General features: G+C 31.3%; 1 protein-coding gene and 1 long non-coding RNA gene across 7 annotated transcripts; one reads left to right on the forward strand and one right to left on the reverse strand.

Annotated features, from left to right (window-relative positions):
• The first annotated feature begins 2599 nt into the window (after nt 1-2599).
• LOC103853103 (sulfate transporter 1.2) lies at nt 2600-13523 on the forward strand. Of its 3 annotated transcripts, none has more exons than XM_033284119.1 (13): nt 2600-7731; nt 9221-9552; nt 9648-9696; nt 9782-9989; nt 10057-10231; nt 10310-10375; nt 10498-10611; nt 10706-10822; nt 11014-11427; nt 11526-11716; nt 11807-11892; nt 12002-12078; nt 12184-13523. In XM_033284119.1, the coding sequence occupies exons 2-13, from the start codon at nt 9235-9237 to the stop codon at nt 12325-12327; spliced, it is 1959 nt and encodes a 652-aa protein (XP_033140010.1). In that variant the 5' UTR covers nt 2600-7731; nt 9221-9234; the 3' UTR covers nt 12328-13523. The 3 variants fall into 3 exon arrangements, with proteins under 3 accessions (XP_033140010.1, XP_009128268.1, XP_033140011.1); XM_009130020.2 differs by lacking the exon at nt 2600-7731 and adding an exon at nt 9044-9126; XM_033284120.1 differs by lacking the exon at nt 2600-7731 and having other exon boundaries at nt 9186-9552.
• A 3121-nt stretch (nt 13524-16644) lies between these two features.
• LOC103853104 lies at nt 16645-18718 on the reverse strand. Of its 4 annotated transcripts, XR_630089.3 has the most exons (4): nt 17808-18686; nt 17371-17612; nt 16952-17103; nt 16645-16841 (listed from the first exon to the last, which is right to left on the reverse strand). It is a non-coding gene; the product is annotated as an uncharacterized LOC103853104 (long non-coding RNA). The 4 variants fall into 4 exon arrangements; XR_630088.3 differs by having other exon boundaries at nt 16952-17612; nt 17808-18708; XR_630090.3 differs by lacking the exon at nt 16952-17103 and having other exon boundaries at nt 17808-18680.
• Between the last annotated feature and the right edge of the window lie 1819 nt (nt 18719-20537).

Consider the following 20537-nt stretch of genomic DNA (forward strand, 5'->3'; position numbering starts at 1 on the left):
GGCCTCTCCGTTGCTCTGTATGTGATTTCTTGTGATCCTACCTGCAAATTTCCAATCTCCTTCACTAATCTCTGAGACAAAACCACTCATCAGCATCGTAAACGTTTATCTTTCCAGTAAAAAAAAGAGAAATAATAATATTTCCTTTTGTCCATATATTTGCATCTTCGCGTTGAAAACGGTATCTTAGCTGTCTCTTTTTCCCAAATATTATTTGTCAATCAAACGCTTTCTTGAAATTCTGCAAGCATCCAAGCAGCGATTGAATAAACCTTGTACACAACAGCAGCTTTACATGTCCAAATCACACAAACATATCGAATCATATATGTTTGCTTCCTCATTTACTCTTGAAAATTCACAATGAAATCAGTTTGTAAATGAGATTTGATAGAATGTACCTGTTGACACCTACTCAGGAGCTGCATAGCATGATTCATGTACTAAAATAGCTTGTTTCTCACATTGGACCGTATTTCACTAATACAAAGTCTGAAAGCTTTCCATTTTAGTCTTATTGTCATGAAATAGAACCAAGTCATGTGTAAGTGCGGATGAGTCAGAAATATAGAGAGAAAGTAATGACACACTGAATTTGTTAACGGGGTTCGTTTCCTACATCCCCGGGACCTCTTCCAGATTTTATTGATCACTAGAACAAGAATGCAAATACATCATTATTTGCTAACGTATACATCAGGCACAAACCTCCTGACACGCTCTTTTCTAGATAGATATCTATGAAGATTAGGAATCAAGCACGCATGCATAGACCCCATCCGGCCGCACCAGAGCTCAATGTCTTCACACAGCTGCAATCTTTCTAGACCTCTTCAATGAAACCATCTTTGCTAAACTCCCCCTGAGTCAAGGTTTCAACCTCCAAGTATCTGAAGATACATCACCATGTACTTCACCAAGTACATCACCGAGTACTTCACCAAGTACGTCACCGAGTACTTCACCAAGTACGTCAGCGAGTACTTCACCGAGTACATCACCGAGTACTTCACCAAGTACGTCACCGAGTACTTCACCAAGTACGTCACCGAGTACGTCAACACCAGACGCATACCACATATACCAACGAGCACGTCACACCAACGCACAGTTTGGTCACCATACCTCAACGGATACACCAAAACACTTGATCACCCAAGCACACAAAAATCTCACAAGAGCTACACACGATGGCTAACTACACTACACAAAGCGCCAACTCCAACGCCACCAAACTAAGTCCACATCAGACTCCATCGGACACTACGTCAGACCGTAGGTCAACACTCAACACTTAATGAAACTTTCTCTCACTTTAATCTCTGGGTGCTCTTTTTCTCATAAGGGCACGTCTCTCCTTATATATAAACCGTAGACTTGCTCTCCAATTTCATTAAATGCACCTTAATGAACTTCCATTCTCTTATAAGGAAACTTCCTATTCCTCTCCAAGTAACACTTCTTCTCCAAGCAAAGCCTCTTTGCTTAATAGAAAACGTCATTTGTCTTCAACAAGATATTCTCTTTCTTTTTCCAATCTCCACTAACACACGCAATCACCTTAGACAATCTCTTTGTAAGCAACTTCTTCACTCGACGTCCTACCTTACGTCTTGACATACGTCTTGACACACCTTCTGATGTACATCACAAACTACATCATAACCTCTTTGGAAATATCATCTATAGTCAGTACCATTCTTATTCAATTAAGACAATAATGAGAGTTCAAAAAGAGGGTATACCGAGTCGAGCAAGATGTTGGAGGCCTTGATGTCTCAGTATATGACTTTAACCCGTAAAATCCAAAAGAGTGGCTTACACTGCACATCATCTTCTTCAACACCATTCAAACATAAGAACAAACAATATCCTAATAGTTTCAATAAAATCTTGATTTATGAATTGATTTATGAACCCTAGAGCCGCAGCAGCGTCACCGTCGCCGTCGAACAAACATGAGATGAAAACTCACATTTCTTCGTGAACTCAGATTAGGGTTAGCGATAACGGGCTATTGGACTGAACATACTATCCAAATTTTAAGCCCAATAATATAAAATACACACATAACGATTCGAAAGCCCATCCGATTTCCAATTAAATGAACACGTATCATAACGCCAAAAAACGATTTTTTGACCTGGAATTCTAGGTGGCAGACTGAAAGGAGAGAAAACTCTTTTATATATAGATAGATAGATATATACTATATAAATATCTCCCATGATCATAGGTGGTCCACAGAAAATACTTTCTAAAAATGCCACATTGATGTTCCAATAACTCTCCATCATTTGTCATTTAAACGATTAAATGTTAACAACTCCAGTTCATCCCCAAAGGTGATCAAACTCCTTTCATGGACTGAAATTTTCAACAAGGACTAGAAAACAATTGATAGTAGTACTAAATAAGGAAATCAAAAATATACAAAGTAAGATTTTCTTCCCTCACTTCCGAATTAGACATATTCTTAGAGCACAAAATACTTTGGCGGACAAGCTTGCACGTGGTGCGAGGAATTTTCCTTCTGTTTTGCTTTATGTCGATTCAACCCCACTGGTGTGGCTTGTCAGACCGGTAGGAGTTTCTAGTTAATTTTTGTTTGATGTTATCAAAAAAATAATATACAAAGTACAATAATTTAATTAATTATAATGTGTTGAAGATATGTTTAAAATAACATTTTGATTAAAATATGATGGATAAATGACAAAAAATTGTAATTCAACAACAACTAAGATTCAATATAAACAACTCAGTCAAAAACAATAATAATAATAATAAACTCAGTATTAGTTAAATAAGCTTTTATTTTATTTTTTCCTTAAAGACAGACTATTAAGAACTGTTCAGAACCGAACCAAGCTATTATGACACCCTTATCTAAAAGTCATAAGTACGTGTGACCGCGTCCTACGCTAACGGAGACCACCAACTGTGACACTCAGTGCCCCTTAAATTTTACTAAAAATTTTATATAACAAAATATACCAAATAATATGAATATATAAGTTGTTATCAAAAATATATATTAAATCGCTTATGAAATATAGTTAAACTTTGGTTAATTTTATAAAATGTTAAACTTAAAATTTTTATTTATGCAGAAATAACTTTAATCGGAATTATCAAACGACAAACATTTTTTTAATCTCCAGCATCTTTACAGACTCTGTAATAGTATTTGCCAACATTTTATAATTCTAGTTATATGTTCTAATAGCATTTTTATCCCCAAAAATAATTTATAAAATACAGCTCAACATATAATATATAAAATCACGTTAGTATCAATTATTTCTTATCAAATATTCTTGAAAGCTATAACAATTTTATGTTTGTTTGATTCAAAGTTTCTGAAAAAATATAAGAACTTATAAAAAAGAAAAAACAATTATATGGGAGATGCAACTATTCTGGTAAGCAACTGGTAATTGAGAAAGACATGTAAGAAATAAAGACAGCAAGAAGATAAATTTTCTTCTGTTAATAAAGCAAAGAAAGAAGTTGTTTGATAAAAAAAATTATCTAATAATAATATATCAGTAAATACAATTTATCAAAGTTATCTAGACCCTCCGTATTTTTCAATGAATCAATTTATTTGATTTATTGTCATAAAATGAAAAGTTATTATAAAAAGGAAAAAAGGTAAGTTGATCAGTCGAAGTTTGAACCCCAAAACCGCATGTAAAATGATCAATATCCTAAACCACTAGACTAAAGAAAGATAGTGGTAAATTGGCGCCCCTAAAATTTATATAATCTCTGGTGCCTAAAGCCTTTACTTTATGAACTTTAACCCAAAGCCGGGTCCGGTGGCACTGTGCCTTAAAACTTTGTTTGCAAGATATTGCTAAAGGATATAGACCATCTTTAAATCTAAAGTTTTCTTGATAAAATGTTAAATATATTGATCATCGGAGAAATAAATATTTATTTACAACCAAAATATGATAAACATAATCTGCAAATTTATCTATGTCCATGTGAACTCTGAACCAGCACTGGAGAAGTCCTCGAAACCTCGGTTTAAATCTAAAGTTAGTTGGTATTGAAAACGTGTGGTTTAAGGGTTGCTTTTTTAGATGCAACCATCCTTAAAAAAAATATTTGGCTACATGCAAACAGTTTCAGCTGATCTGTTAGAATTATGTCGTAAAAGTGTTTATTACCATTTTATAATGCCACAAAATGGTACCAATCAAAACATTCATAATTGTTAACATTTGTTGCAAACAGTTTTGAGAATTTTTGTATCCCCAGTTATGGCTGCGAATTTTAACCGGAACCGTTTACGTAACCAAATCTAACCTGAATGAACCGGTTTAGTTCAGTTTTGGTTATAGCCATATTCCGACGGGTCTTGCTTTTAATACATGTGGGTAGGGGTGTTAATTCGGGTTGGTCCAGTCTGGCCCGGCCCAAACCCGCCAAACCCGTAAATATTTGAGTCCGGCCTGGCCAAGAAATATTTTGGGCCTAGAATTCAAAGTCTGGCCCAGCTCTTATAGGGCCTTTCGGGCTTTTTGGGCTTTTCGAAAAATAATTTGTCATTGCTACTTCCAATATCATTTTACATGTGAATTTTCATTAAAAATAGTTTTATTTTTTAGTTTTAAAATATAAATTGAGTTTAAACTTTTATTTTTACCAAAAATGTTTTACTTTTTCGTATTCTTTTATAACATATTATAAACAAACCAAATTTAATAAGATTTAAATAATCAAATATAAATTAAAACTAAAACTAAACATATAAGAAAACAAAATTTATGATAAACATGGTCAAACGTTTCATACTTTGTATATTGAAAAAAAACATGTTGTACATGAAAGAAGAATGTACATTTGCAAAATTTTAAATGTGACACTTGTTATGAACAAACAATAAAATCATTAACAACTTTTATATTTGATTTATTAGAGTTTGGATAAAATATCAAAATAATATGTCAATACTAATAATCGTTTGGATTGCAATAACGATAATATTTAAACTAAAGTACAAAATTTTGGGTTTTTTTTTCGGGCCGGTCCTAGCCCAAACGGGCTTAGGTCCAGAATACCAAAAGTCCAAATGGGCTTAGTCCGAATGGTCCAATTTATTGAGCTTATAAAACTAAGCCCAAGCCCGATAATTTTTAGGGCTCGGTGGGTTCGGACTGCGGGCTTCAGCTCTAATTGACATGTCTACCTGTGGGTATTGGTTCGGTTTCGTTTTTTAACCGGTACAGCGGTACCCTGTTTAAACCGGAATAGATACTTTAAACCCTAAAATATCAGAAAATGTGTTTTCACCTCTACTCGAAACCAAGTTGAATAAGCAGAGAAGCAATTATGTTACCATTAGACCATTTTAAATTATATGTATTCTTTTATATTGTAAATATATAGCATTTCAATATTAAAATTTCTATAAAATTGACATTTTAGAGACTTTAACCCGAATTGGATAGATTAATAAGTGACAATGTGACCACTGACCCATTTTAATTACCATGTAAGCTAGTTTATTTTGTAAATATATATATGATTCACATAATAAATGGGTATCCGAAACCGACCCAAAACCGGTGGTATTCTACCTGTCAAACTGAATTATACTATGTATTTATTGGGTATAGAATTCATTTATCCGAAAAACTCGGACCCGATGGGATCTTACTCGAACCCCATCCAAATATCTGAATTCTCAGACCTATTCCAGCGTACTAGTTTAACAAGTCTACAAACGCTTCAAACCAAAAAATAATTTCTTTAAATGTTTGTGATAGCCGGGTTGTTGAATAATTACACATGTATTCATACCATCAAAAAGTATTGAGAAATATAATTATTGTTATTTTCTTATATGTAGAAATATATTTTATACTTTCACATTACACAAGTTTTAAAATCTAACATTGCAGATTTATACTCTACAAATTAATATGTTTATGCTTTACAAATGTTGCAGTAGTAATGCATTTCATGTTTGTTAAAAATAATATTTTAATAGTTTCCATCCAAACTCTACAAAATCAACTCATTACTCGTTAGCATACAAACGTATTTGTCTTATTAGTCGTCGTTATATATCAACCGTACAAACTACTTAATAATGTTTTGTTTAGTGATAATTGTGTTCTAACCAATCAAGAAAACATACATATATACACATGCATAATATTATATTTTGTTAATCATAATCGTAACTGATTACACATATTATATTATATATATATATATAATGTGTGTATATATAGTTATATTTTTTTTTGTTTGATCCCCGTTTGTCTTCAAATAATTTAACATTGCATATGAGTCCACAGAATAGTAGGTTGACTTTTAGTACTATTTTCAGTTTTCAGGATACCTTTTGTAATAGATTCTATTATTTTGGACAGTTATCATTAATTTCCACTGGCCTAGCGGTATTTTGGGTTCTTTTTTATTTAATTTTAGATTCTTTTTTATTTAATTTTTTTAATCTGTTACATAATCGTAATTTTCATCATTTTTCCCATATTGTTTTTTTAGGGTTTCGACTCTAAAGAGCTATTTGTATGGTGGCCATCATCTAATTTCATGCAAAACATTAAATTATTGTGTGTTTTCGTGTTAGTTGTGTCTCAAATAGATATATTTGCTATAAAACATCAGTTGTACACATTCAAAATTCAAAAAAAAATTATACACCTATCTCTGATTTGCTCGCCGATTATGGTGAAATCACCACCGCTCAGCTCTACCAACCGAGTTGCCGATGTCTAGTCGGACGTATTTTTTAAACACGAGTTATATTACGACTCATCTAAAATATATATACTAGTTATATAAATAAATATAAACGTGTAAAACTAACATTCGCGTGGATGCGCAAATCATTTTATCCTTATTTCCTCTTAAAGAAAAGAAATCAGATTAAATTATAGGTTAAATTATTCTTCAAACTAATAGTTGTGTGTGGCTGGCCATGAACCAACATGGAGAGCCACTAGGTCGTAGCCAGCAAAACACAACGTAGTCAATGACTAAAATGCACCGAGGAAGAACGTAGCCATGCAACAGTCTAAGTTCAAGTTAAACTGGCACGGGGCCCACTGTAATCTTAAAAAGTCAACTTCATCCCCAAAGAGATCGCTGCTTTCTTTTGACCTTTTCGCTTTTCTCGATTTAGAGCCAGTGGTACTTTCGTAAAAACACTTCGATACTTCCTTCGGTTGTGTTTCTAGGTTTCATAACTTGTCATTATCACTTCGTATTATATTTTTTTGTTTCCTGAAAAAAGAAGAATATCATAATCACGATCTTTATCTCGTATAGCTGCAAGTTTATTTCAATTAAAATATCTAAGAAATACAAAAATTCAGTCAATTTTTATGTTTCTCTTCATTTAAATACGTTTCTCTTCTACTGCTAATTCTTTGTGTTTTTCCAAGGAATTGAATTTTCCACCGTTTCAAATAATATATATATTTTCTTGGAAAAAATCACCTATTTCATGTATCTTTTAGGTTTCTTATTGATATTTTAAGAGAAATTCAGCGAACCTGGACAAGATTCGGGTTTGCTGATCTACAAAGGGGAGGTTGTATCTGTCTCTCTCGTGAACTTTCTTCTAATTCTTTTTCATTCTTTTTCGGCTTGAAAATTTTGGCATAAAGAAATTAATATAAACATGTGAAAGATCTTTGGAGGAAGAGGCTGAAAAACGAGTTCGAAATTTTTCTTCTTTTCCAGGTATTTGATGGTTTTAACCTTCCAACTATCAATGGTTATGCATCTTCTTGTTACTGTACCCACTTATTATCTCATCATGTAAATATATATTATAATTTTCCCATTTATAGAATACACGTGCGTGACTGCGTCTATGTCCCAATCATATGTTGTAGTTTTTTAATGTTAACGCTTAATCATAGTTTTGATCAGTTGCTTTTTCAGTAGTGCTTTTGTGTGATACCTGAATAATCACGATTAGAGCGTTTCTTCGATAAATATATCAATAATCTCAAAATTCAATCATGCATACAGAATTCCTGTATGGACAAAGTCATAGCGTTTGGTATTCACTTTGGCAGTTTGCTACAACTAGTAACAAACATGAAAAACAATATTATTAGAATATATATATAGTACAACTTGGGGATTTACGAAGTTGATTTTGTATACCTTTCAGCTTCTCTGAAAGATTGAAATTAACTTAACGTTCTACAGTTTTGCATATAAATAGAAACACGCCACTTTGAAAATCATTTGTTGGTTAAAAACTAATAAGAGCAGACAAAGTGTTTTAAATAACCAGCCATTCCACGCAAAAGATTTTTGTCCAGAAACAGACCTAATTAATTTTCAAGTAGTTATTATTTAATATACATGTATATGTTTCCCTTAAAATTATAATAAATAAAACTGATACAAAATTGACATAACAGCTACATAGTTTGAGTTTGGACAAGATGCTAAGTCCATCTTAGAAGCTTAGAACCACTAAAATATAACATATCTATGAGTTAATTAGGTTTGCTTTGTATATTTTTAGGTCCTGTTTCTAATATCTGTTTTAGTTAGGTTTGTATTCTGAAATTTTAGGTATAGTTTCTAAAACTTCTGTTCAAGCTACTAATCTAAGAAAATCCGAATACCATATGATTATTAGTTATATTTTCGAACAATGCGGTCGATAATTCTCATCAATTATTCAGGGATAAGTAAAAGTATTTGCATTAACGTATTTAACTACATTTATTTCAAAAATTGTTTGCCTTTTACCACGTGGCAGTTCGGGTCAACGATCTCTCCTTACGGCAAAAGTAAACGAGATCTTGAATGAGATTGTTTGCAACTTTGTGCACAGCCTTTGCCACAAACCCCATTGACTTGATTTGTTTTCACTTAATGCCGATAGAGACAAATATTTCAATTTGGAATGTATTTTGACTTTTCATCTTTCTTCATGCATTTGGTCTCTTAGCTATCCAGATTCATCATTCGAATGAAACGCCCTTGTCATAATTAAATAAAAATAATTTCATAAACTTTTCATTATAAATAAGCTTCATCAATGTTGCTAAAAAATCACACCAAGCCAAATATTCACTTTATTCACTTTTCCAGCAATCTCTCCTTCTCCTGGTTAGATTATGTTCCTCTGTTCAAACAGTTCTAAATTAAACCTCAAACATTAGCAAACGAAACTAACCTAACTATTCTCTTGTTCTGTTTGCAGATACGTACTTAGCTATGTCTGGGAGAGCTCATCCTGATGTGAATCCTGTGACGGATGGTGGAGATCTTCCGATCAAATCGTCGCCTCACCGGCATAAAGTTGGTGTCCCACCGAAGCAAAACATGTTCCATGATTTCATGTACACGTTCAAAGAAACCTTCTTCCATGATGATCCTCTCAGACACTTTAAGGATCAGCCTAAGTCTAAGAAGTTCATGCTCGGTCTCCAATCTGTGTTCCCGGTTTTCGATTGGGGACGTAACTATAATCTCAAGAAGTTCCGTGGTGATCTCATTGCCGGTTTAACTATTGCTAGTCTTTGTATCCCTCAGGTTAAAAGAACAAATCTTAGTTGCACTATTTACTTGTGTCACAAGATACCTATATTTTTACTTTGTATCTCATGTATTTTCTATGATGATTTTAGGATATTGGATATGCTAAGCTTGCGAACCTGGATCCTAAATACGGTTTATGTAAGTTTGATGATTTAACTCTGATTAATTATTACACTTTGACCTAGTTAGAAAAACATGGGTTTGGTTGAAAATGATCTTACAGATTCGAGTTTTGTTCCACCGTTGGTGTATGCTTGTATGGGGAGTTCTAGGGATATAGCAATTGGACCTGTTGCTGTGGTATCTCTTCTGCTAGGTACTCTCCTTCGAGCTGAGGTTGATCCAAACACAAATCCTGATGAGTATCTCCGACTTGCCTTCACGGCTACGTTTTTTGCCGGTGTCACTGAAGCAGCCCTTGGCTTCTTCAGGTAACTCATCTTCTTCAAGTACTTGTTTTTATGGTCGATAAGGTTCTCAAGGTTTTATGAATTGCAGATTAGGGTTCTTGATTGATTTCCTTTCCCATGCGGCGGTGGTTGGATTCATGGGTGGTGCAGCCATCACAATCGCTCTTCAGCAGCTCAAAGGTTTCTTAGGGATCAAGAAATTCACCAAGAAAACTGATATCATCGCTGTTTTAGATTCAGTCTTTAGCGCAGCTCATCATGGTGTAAGGATTCTTCTTTTGTTTCTTGATTCCTACATTGTGAAAAATGTTTCACTAAATCATATCAATATGGCTATGCAGTGGAATTGGCAGACTATACTCATTGGTGCATCCTTCTTGACATTCCTTCTCACATCTAAGTTCATTGTAAGAAATAATATATTTTTATCTTTGTGAGTGAATAATATAGTACATTATGGAAACATCATTTGGTTTGTTCTTTTTGTTTTCATCTGAATCTGATATATCTTGGCATGATGATGGAACAGGGCAAAAAGAGCAAGAAACTGTTCTGGATTCCAGCGGTTGCGCCATTGATATCAGTTATCATCTCCACCTTCTTTGTCTACATAACCAGAGCTGACAAACAAGGAGTCCAAATCGTAAGAACTCACTCACCCTATTCTAAATATAGTTACTTGCACCACAAGCTATTTGACTTTGTGTTAACATGTTTCCCTGTGTAATGATATGAAGGTGAAACACCTTGACAAAGGCATCAATCCTTCATCGTTCCATCAAATCTACTTCTCCGGACATTACCTTGCTAAGGGCATTCGTATCGGTGTAGTCGCTGGAATGGTCGCCTTAACGGTAAGTTCCAAATCAACAAGTCATACTTCAGTAAAATCAGACCGGTCCAGAGATTTTTGAGATCATTGATAAAAATTAAAATAATATTTAGAAGTCAAAGCCAATGTTTTATTATGTTGTGCTTGAACCAGCATTACTTCAATCTCAAAACCATTTGGCTATAAATTACAACTTCATATCTAAATCCACAGGAAGCTGTGGCCATTGGAAGAACGTTTGCTGCAATGAAAGACTATCAAATCGATGGTAACAAAGAGATGGTAGCACTAGGTGTTATGAACGTTGTTGGTTCCATGTCTTCTTGCTACGTAGCGACTGGATCATTCTCAAGATCAGCTGTAAACTTCATGGCTGGATGTCAAACTGCGGTTTCAAACATCATAATGTCAATCGTTGTTCTCTTGACATTGCTCTTCCTCACTCCGTTGTTTAAGTACACACCAAACGCCATCCTCGCAGCTATTATCATCAATGCTGTGATTCCTTTGATTGATATCCAAGCTGCGATATTGATCTTCAAGGTCGATAAGCTTGACTTCGTTGCTTGTATGGGAGCTTTCTTTGGCGTCATCTTTGCTTCCGTTGAGATAGGGCTTCTCATTGCCGTACGTATCAAGATATTTAAACCCATGCAACCATGACGTATCTATAGTTCCCTTTCAATCTTAATTTTCTGATACTTGTTACGTGTGTTTTGGTACAGGTCTCTATATCATTTGCTAAGATTCTCTTGCAAGTAACAAGACCTAGAACGGCGGTTCTTGGAAACATTCCGAGAACTTCAGTTTACAGAAACATCCAACAGTATCCTGAAGCCACTATGGTTCCAGGGGTTCTCACGATTCGTGTTGACTCAGCCATTTACTTCTCCAACTCAAATTACGTCAGAGAAAGGTAAACCCTAAACAAGGTTTTAACCTTAGCCAAAATATGTTATTTGTTGGTTCATAAGAAGCCTAATTTGGAAATTTTCAAAATTTGCAGGATCCAAAGATGGTTACTAGAGGAAGAAGAGAAGGTGAAAGCAGCAAGCTTACCTAGGATCCAGTTTCTAATCATCGAGATGTCACGTATGTTAATTTTACTACTAAGTAATCCTTTTTAATTATCTCTAAACTTTTTTTCTGAACGACTAATTATCTCTAACCATGGATGTTAACATCACTACCACATTTTCAGCCGTGACGGATATCGATACAAGTGGTATCCACGCCCTAGAAGACTTATACAAATCTCTCCAGAAGAGAGATATTCAGGTAAATACACATAAACAAATTGATCCAATGGGTTTTTTTATCTAATTAATCAAAGTGAATTAGTTGAAGAATATTACCTGACTATGATTCTGTGTATATAAACAGCTGATTCTTGCAAATCCTGGACCATTGGTGATAGGCAAATTACACTTGTCTCACTTTGCTGACATGTTGGGATATGACCATATCTTTCTGACGGTGGCTGACGCCGTCGAAGCTTGTGGTCCAAAACTCTCCGACGAGGTCTGAAATTGATGATGATAATGACGAAGAACATGATTTCTAAGTGGTGTACAGTGGAGTTAAGAAAGTGAGTTTTGCTTTCAAATTGTTGTGACTTGTGTCTTTGGTCTCCTTTTTTTTGTTACAAGAGAGTGTAAAGTGTGACCTCTACATCCCACCTTAGCGTCTTTTTGTTCACTTTATGATGCACGAGTGTGTAAAGTTGGCCATTTCAAATCAAAATTCGTAGATTAATATGTTAATCCAAAAAATGAAAAGCCTTAAATGTAATAACAACAATGATCAAAAGGAAACTATGACAAACTTCTCTATATTATATTACTATAATATCTCCTGTATGTTAATTGAAAATCATTCAAAAAATTGTAATTTTAAGTTTGTATTAATTAAAAAGAAATTCTCTTTAGGTTTCACTTAATTATGATGACAATTTAGTTTACCTGGCAGCTTAAGAATCAATTAAAATAAATGTTGATCCAAAATCCAATTACTAGGAAACATTATATTAATCCAAAATATAAAAAGTGTATATTATTTTCTTAAATAAAAGCTACAAAATTACATAATATGATTAATATATATGGCAATTAATGACTATGAATAATAAATTTTTGATAACAATATTTGCATCATTCCTCATTTTTGTTTAATTTTATATTATTAAAAGAAATTAAATAATCAGATTAACCATATACTAAAAATTAGACTTTTTCTTATATGTTATATTTTGAAGTTTTTAAAATGAATTTAAATTACAAAAATGAGGAAACCTTATATGTTATATTTTGATTTTTTTTAAACGACTTTAAATTACAAAAATGAGGAAACATTATATGTTATATTTTTCTTATATGTTAGATTTTTTTTCTTATATATTATCTTTTAAATTTTTTAAAACGACTTTAAATTACAAAATGTAAGTTTTCCTTAAGCATACGACTAAAAACATTAAAATAACATGTATAAATTCAATGGTTAATTTGAAACTTTTCAAAACCATATGGAAAATAAATGTCAAAATAATTTAACTGAAAAAACAATATTGTTCACTTTTTTCAAGAATGTGTTCGGTGAAAAAAATAAAGTTTGTGTCATAATTTGTTTAATATCCAATCCGATCAGCCCATGATATATTAATTCTAGTTTAGGACCATAACTTTTAATAGAAAATTGATCCGGTCCATCGGACAGAAATTATATAATAACAACAAAAAAAATTGTAAAATGATCAAGTATATAAATAAAATTGTCGATAATATATACAAATAAATTCACCATGCGCAAGGCACATGTCTTATCCTAGTTGAATATTATAGTGCACTCTCTTGTAATATTAAAACACGTTGAATATTAGTACTATAGTATAGAACATTAGAGCACTTACAACAATAAGAATTCCAAAGAGTTTCTAAAACAAAAAAAAAAAATTAATATTTTAGTAAGTTATAATTAGACAATTAAAAGTTAATTGTAAAATAAAAATCCAACCAATGTATAGGTTACAAATGTTATGTGGAGATGTAATGAAATTCTAAGAAATCTTGACATAATGTTTAGAACCCCTCCTAAAACCATGGTTGGAAGTGCTCTTAGTGTGTTAGATACAGCAAACTATAACAAGCTTCTTCAAAGCGGGTTGCAGGTTCATTATAAAAATATATGCTTCTTGTTGTTCATGCTTGAAGCTTTTTCATTAATGTTTCTTACTTGCATATATCTAAGGTCTAACTAGTGACCAAGGAATGAAAATGAATAATGTGTTCCTTATTATTCCTTTTTTATTTTTTCATTTATAAGTAATAGTTTTTCTTTTTCATTTTTTCTCATTCCTTTTATTCTTGAGGAATATAGAACAAATTTGTTCCTCTCCAAGATTGATAAGGAATAATTTTCCTTTTCATTCCTATAACTTTATTCTTCTGTATTTTTTTCTCTACTCGTTCCTAATGTTTTTCTAATGGTCACCACTTAGACCCCTATTCTCGCGAGTCCAAATGTCTGAAAATCAAGCCTTTTAAATGCATGGATCAAAGTATGGAACATAACACAGATGTCTATGAAGAGGTTATCCTCCACTTTTGCAAAGTTTTGTATTGGTAAATAAATCATTGCTACTTAAACTTATGTTGCTCAGTGTCTACAGTTTACATCATTGATAGAGAACCAAATAAACGTTAACTAGATAATAACATGCGCCTTGCGTGCAGAATGTGACTATTACTTTTGTTATGTTTTAATAAGCAGACATTAAATCTATTTAATTTGGATATCGGTTTTAGATTGTTTTTCTTGTTTTTAATCTCCTAAAATTTAGCTAAAATTCTAAATCAATATTTATTTTGGTTTGTTCGGTTCAAATTGTTGATGTTTTCTTTATTTTTCCGGTGATAACCAATAATTATTACTTTTTGTTTGCTTTCAGGTTATATGAATTTTAAATAATCATGATATCGAACCAATGGTTTCATATTATAGTTTCTAAATATATAATAGTTAAAGAAAAAAAGTTATTAAGACAAATCATTTCACTACAATTTGATCGATAGTGAAAGAAGTATTAAAAATAATATTTCAACTTTCAAGAGAATTAGATACTTCAGTTGTGGTGAATATTTAGTTATATAAGTGATCACGTCAATGTCCATATGTATATGTATGTAAAATATATAAAAGTAGTTGGTAAATATATAAAGATATTGTTAATCAATATTGAATGACATTTTTATTCAAAATAACACATGAAAAGTAAAAAAATTAAAATAAAATTAATTAAAAATAAAATTAATTAAAAATAAAATAAGCCTAGCATTAGTGAATTTTCTTTCGTATAAAAAAAATCAAATTGTATCCGTAAATAGGAGTGTGCACGGATCGAATATCCAACTATTTGGAGGCACTAGTGTCGATTCAGTCTGTAGCCACCCAAATATTCATTGTCTCGGATATCCAGAAAAATTTAGAATTTTCACGGATATCCGATTTGATCCGTAAATAAAAGAAAAATTTAAAAATAAACGAAAAAATCTAAAAATAATATAAAATAATAATATTTCAATACAAAGATAGTTTATTATTTAACTTTTAAAATTCTAATACCTAATATAATAAATTAATTCATAAAAATATTGTAAAAATTATATAAACTATAATATATATATATATATATATATATATGCATATAATGGACTTAATCGGATATATGTTTCTAAAAATATTAGTATTTGTGATTTGCCATTGTTTTATATATATTGCATTTTAGTATTTTATTTGCTTCGTCGTGTTATGGATACCTGGATTTTTTGGTTCGAATCAAAACGGATAATGAATCAAATAAAATATTTACGAATATTTGCCTAGCCTATCCTTAAATAATAAAAATAATATATGTATAATTGGACTTTTTATTCGTTATCTGCTTTGATTCGAATCGAAAAATATGGTTAGTGTGGGTTATTGAAATCTTACATGGGAGTTTTATATTTAAAAATAAAACGTAAAGTACATATTGTAAACACATTTATGTAAAGTTTGACTGAGAGGCTTTATATGTGACATGTAAGCATGCCAATTCTCAAATCATTGTATAAATGTCACGTGTCTATTATTGTGTGAATACATTTATTACAATGTTTTTCTTTTAATATATAAGGGATTAGTATCACTGAACTTAAAATCTAATTTAAAAATCTATTTTTATAGATTTTATATATATCAACCGTCAACTTCAGGTTTAGTTTTAAGTAAGAAAACTGCATACGTAAAGTATATGAGTGACAATTTTGTTAACTGTCCTGATTGATTTTTGTTAGATCGTTAATTGACAAACAAACGTATATAAAATTACTAGGGTCGGCCCGTCCTACGGGCGGGATGTGAACTTTAAAATAATTTTAACAATTAAAGTAAACGTATAATATAAATTTTTGTCATATAAGAATATACATATTAGTTAAATTTTGTAGATGTCATTGAATTTGAATATCTTTTAGATCCCATTCAGAAATTTGTGATCGAAGTTTAAAACATTTTCATTTTTGAACGTCATGTCTGAAATGTATTTGTTACTTTTTGAACTTGTACATGTTAACATCACCAACCCCGTCTAGCTCAGTTGGTAGAGCGCAAGGCTCATAACCTTTTGGTTGTGGGTTCGAGGTACACGGTGGGCGTATTGTTTTTTCAAGTCTGTCATTTTTTTTTCCCTTTTCTGTTGATTCTCTATTTGGAAAATAACAAAGCGTTTGTTCAAGCAAACAAAAAAACCTTTTCCGTATTGTTGTATCTCAATCTAGCTAGCAATCAAGTCGAAACGAAACTCGAACATTATTAAAGGAATTTGAAACCTTTTCCCTATTTTTGTAAGCGTTTGATTCATTTAAATGCGTGTATGTCTTTCAAATATTTGATTAGTTAAACTTATATATAACAGAATAAGTTTCTCTCAAGCGAAACAATAACACAACCGGCTCGAGGTGTTAACACCTGCTCTAATGTTTTGAACTGCTCTCACAGAAAAATATCTGAAAAATATAGAACCACATAATATCAGAAGACATACACGCATTTAAAACACAGAACCAGGAATTAAGCAAACAAAATATCATCTTTTCAACTATGAGATTTATTTTACCTAGAAGATCCATTTTCATGATGATAAGTGTAACGTTGAATCCCCACCATTAATGAATCGCTAACAGTTTTTTAATCATCTCCATTGTTGACATAAATACTGCGTTCAGCCTCTTTCTTAACTATCTAACTCCATCGTAAAATTCTTTTGAGCTATTAGATTAAATAAACAAAAGCTCAGAACAGAACTAAAAGCTTTTAAGAAAATGAATCAGCTAGAGAGGGAGGAGGAATCAATAGGAATCTTTGTGAAAAGTTAAATATAAATTTTTTGTCACAATATATCATAATCAGACTTGCATAAAACTCCAAAGAAAACAATTCCGAAAAAAAAAGTTTCCAGTTCAGCTACGACTATGAAGGGATGGTGGCATAAGAGATAATAAGGTGGAAATAAGCAATTAAGTCGAAAAGACTAACCTTGCCATCAACCAAAAGAATATCAAAGCCCATGAGCTCACCATCTTTCTTAACATTTCGGGATTCCCAGAAACGCAAAAGCCTTGCCTCAACACGCTACAGAGAAAAAAATTCTGAAAAAAAAAAGAGTTTGGACCTCGAGTACGATTCGGCTGGATTGATACCAAGGTTCTCGAGGACGATTCGGCTGGCTTGATTTGATCTCCATTGTTGCTCGAGCTAGTTCATATGACAGCTGAAAACTTAAATACCAAAACAGACAAACACTAATGGTTAGAAAGTATTTTGCAAACTGAACAATCAAAAAGGGGTTATTTCTAAAATCAAAACCATAACTAAATATATAACAAAACATCAAGAGGTTCGCAATTGCAAAAACTTTCTGGAGGAAATTCAATTAAACATGAACAATATGTGTTCAAGTGAATGAATCAAACCTCTATTTATACAGATCATGGCACCGCCTCTAAGATAGTAAGAAAGCTTTGAATACAATTCGAGATGGAGCTAATAAATGAAAATTATGAGGAAGCCTTAACGTCATCAGTTCACTGCTGCAGGAAGGGGAAAGAGGATCTTTGTTTCATATTAGGGTTGGTGAGAACACCTTTCATTTTTTTTTCGAGGAACTACACAACCCCATCGGGCCCGACAGAACAACTAACCTCATGGCCCAACAATAAAATCAGGAGAGAAAGCCCACATTTGTCAACGCTTAATGAAATGCAGCGTTTGAGACACGTGTCAAGCCGTGGACGTTCGACTTTCCAGCCTGGATCCGACGTGGCATCACAGGAGAGAGGCAGACAATTTTATATATATATATAGATAATAATTAACCTCCCTGACCAAACAAATAAAAGTAAAAATGAAATTGTGTGGTGTGGACCAGATGTTGAAGCCCACTAGTGAAAGAAAGAATGATGGCCCACTTTCAATGTCTGAAATAGGGACCAGTTTGTGTGTTTGGTTGGTTACTGTAGAATAAAACCTTTTTCGTTGTTGTTGTTGTGTCCAAAACCGAACGAATCAGCAGCAACTAAAGAAGAAAAAAAAAATTAATGTCTATTCACTTTTTTTGACTGACTTTGTGTCCACTTGTCCTCTCAGTCATACCAAATCCTCTATTATTACCACCAGACTTCCACTTTAGCTTCCCCTCTCTCTCACTCTCATTTAACAAAATTATTATATTTGAATTTACACAAGTTTAATTCAATTATCTATAATAGAGATTTTTATTTTTTTTTCCTTTTAGAAAAATAGGATTCTTCTATTTTTTACTCTAAACTAGGGATTAATCCGGGCTACGCCCGGGATTTTTATTTTTTTCTAATTTAAATTGTTAAATTATTTATATTTAGGTTATGATATATATATTTATATAAATGTTAAGATGCAGGTCGTAATTAAAATTTATTTTTAAATTTTAACACGTTAAACTAAAATATTTTTAAATATTTAAATATTTTTTCTTATAATTTTGTTGGCTATCTAGTTATCATATTTAGCAAAACTATCTCTTTTGTGTTGGAATAAATGTTTTAGATATTTAATTAAATTGCAGATTATTTTTGGATCGATCACATGCTCAACAATCGATCGATCCGTAAAAAGATGGTCGATCTCCTTGGCCAGGTAAGTACAATTTTAGCAAAAATATCTTTGATTTTCAAATATTAAAAGTATATAACTTTTATTTTGAATATTGTTTTTTTAATTGTACTTTTTGATTAAATTATTGTATTATAATTTTTATGTAAATATTTTTTGCGATGTTTGAATTTGTGTTGTTCGTATATTTAACCCAGATGATATTGATGTTTAACAATTTATTGTTTTCTGGAAATAGAAAATAATGATATATCAAAACGTATCTAATACTTGTTAAATGATAGTATAATGCAAATTACATCCATTATTTGAAAATAATCATTTGTTGTTTTTATTTTATTTCTAAATTAAAAATTATTTTTATTTAAAAACATTATTCACATATAATATAATAGTTTAATTTTGGAAGATTAATATATATATATATATATATATATATAAATTGTATATTTTCTTAAAATAATTTAAGATATTATATATTGAGTAACTGCATAAAAGCTGAATTTTTTATCTTTAAAATCAAATATTTATATTTTTATCTTCATGTTATACTCACCAATCCATTATTGATATTTATAACTCAGTATGTTTTTTAAAAAACTTAGTTTTAAGTAATAAATGAATTTAATAAATTAAATTCATCACCTATAATGTTCTGTAAACTATATTTGAAAACTCTCTAAAATTATATTTTAAGCATAATATTACTATTATTTAATTTAAGTTATTTTAAGCATAATATATGCTAAACCTACTTAAATTATATTTACAATAGGACCATCCTAAACCGGTTAATAAACCAAAAACAATACTAAACCAACATGAATCAATACTTGATTCGGTGAGGAATGAAATGTTTCGGGATAAACGCTTGACTGGTTATTAACTGTAATTGTTTGATCATGAAAGAGTTAGTATGAATATTAACAATAAAATTATAGATTAGATTAATTTAAATTTGTAAGAATACCTTTGAGTATATGAAAAGCAATTCAATTCCCATGAATAAGTTTGGATTTTGGAAGTTGTGGATTTCCCAACAATGAATCCACCTAGCAAAAAGTTCGTTGTTATAAAAGATCTCCTTTAAGGTCATTAAAGGTTTTTGGGACGGCAAGAGTTGATGGTGGAACCATTTTTTTGCTCGAGTGCTTTAAAGTTTTCCTTGATAGTGTGAGGTTGATGTTGATGGAATAATGAGTTGTATAGGAACTTTCTTGATGTAAAACTATATACATTTTTTTTGTTTAATATGGTATTTCTATTTTTATATAATTTACTACCATTTTAAGATAGATGTACATTTTAAGATAGATGTTTAAATTTTAATGTACTTTGTTCCATTTTTTAAAATTGTGTACTTACTTATATTTTATATTTTACATTTTAAGATAGATGTTTAATGTTTAATGAATTTTTTCCATTTTATTAAAAAAATTGTGTATTTACTTATTATTATATATATAATTCATATATTATATATTTACATTATTTATAATTATTTATTTTCCTGTATATGTATTTCCATTTCTTGTACTTTTTATTTACTTAAT

This window comes from Brassica rapa, chromosome A02 (assembly GCF_000309985.2).
Source record: "Brassica rapa cultivar Chiifu-401-42 chromosome A02, CAAS_Brap_v3.01, whole genome shotgun sequence".
Taxonomy (NCBI): domain Eukaryota; kingdom Viridiplantae; phylum Streptophyta; class Magnoliopsida; order Brassicales; family Brassicaceae; genus Brassica; species Brassica rapa.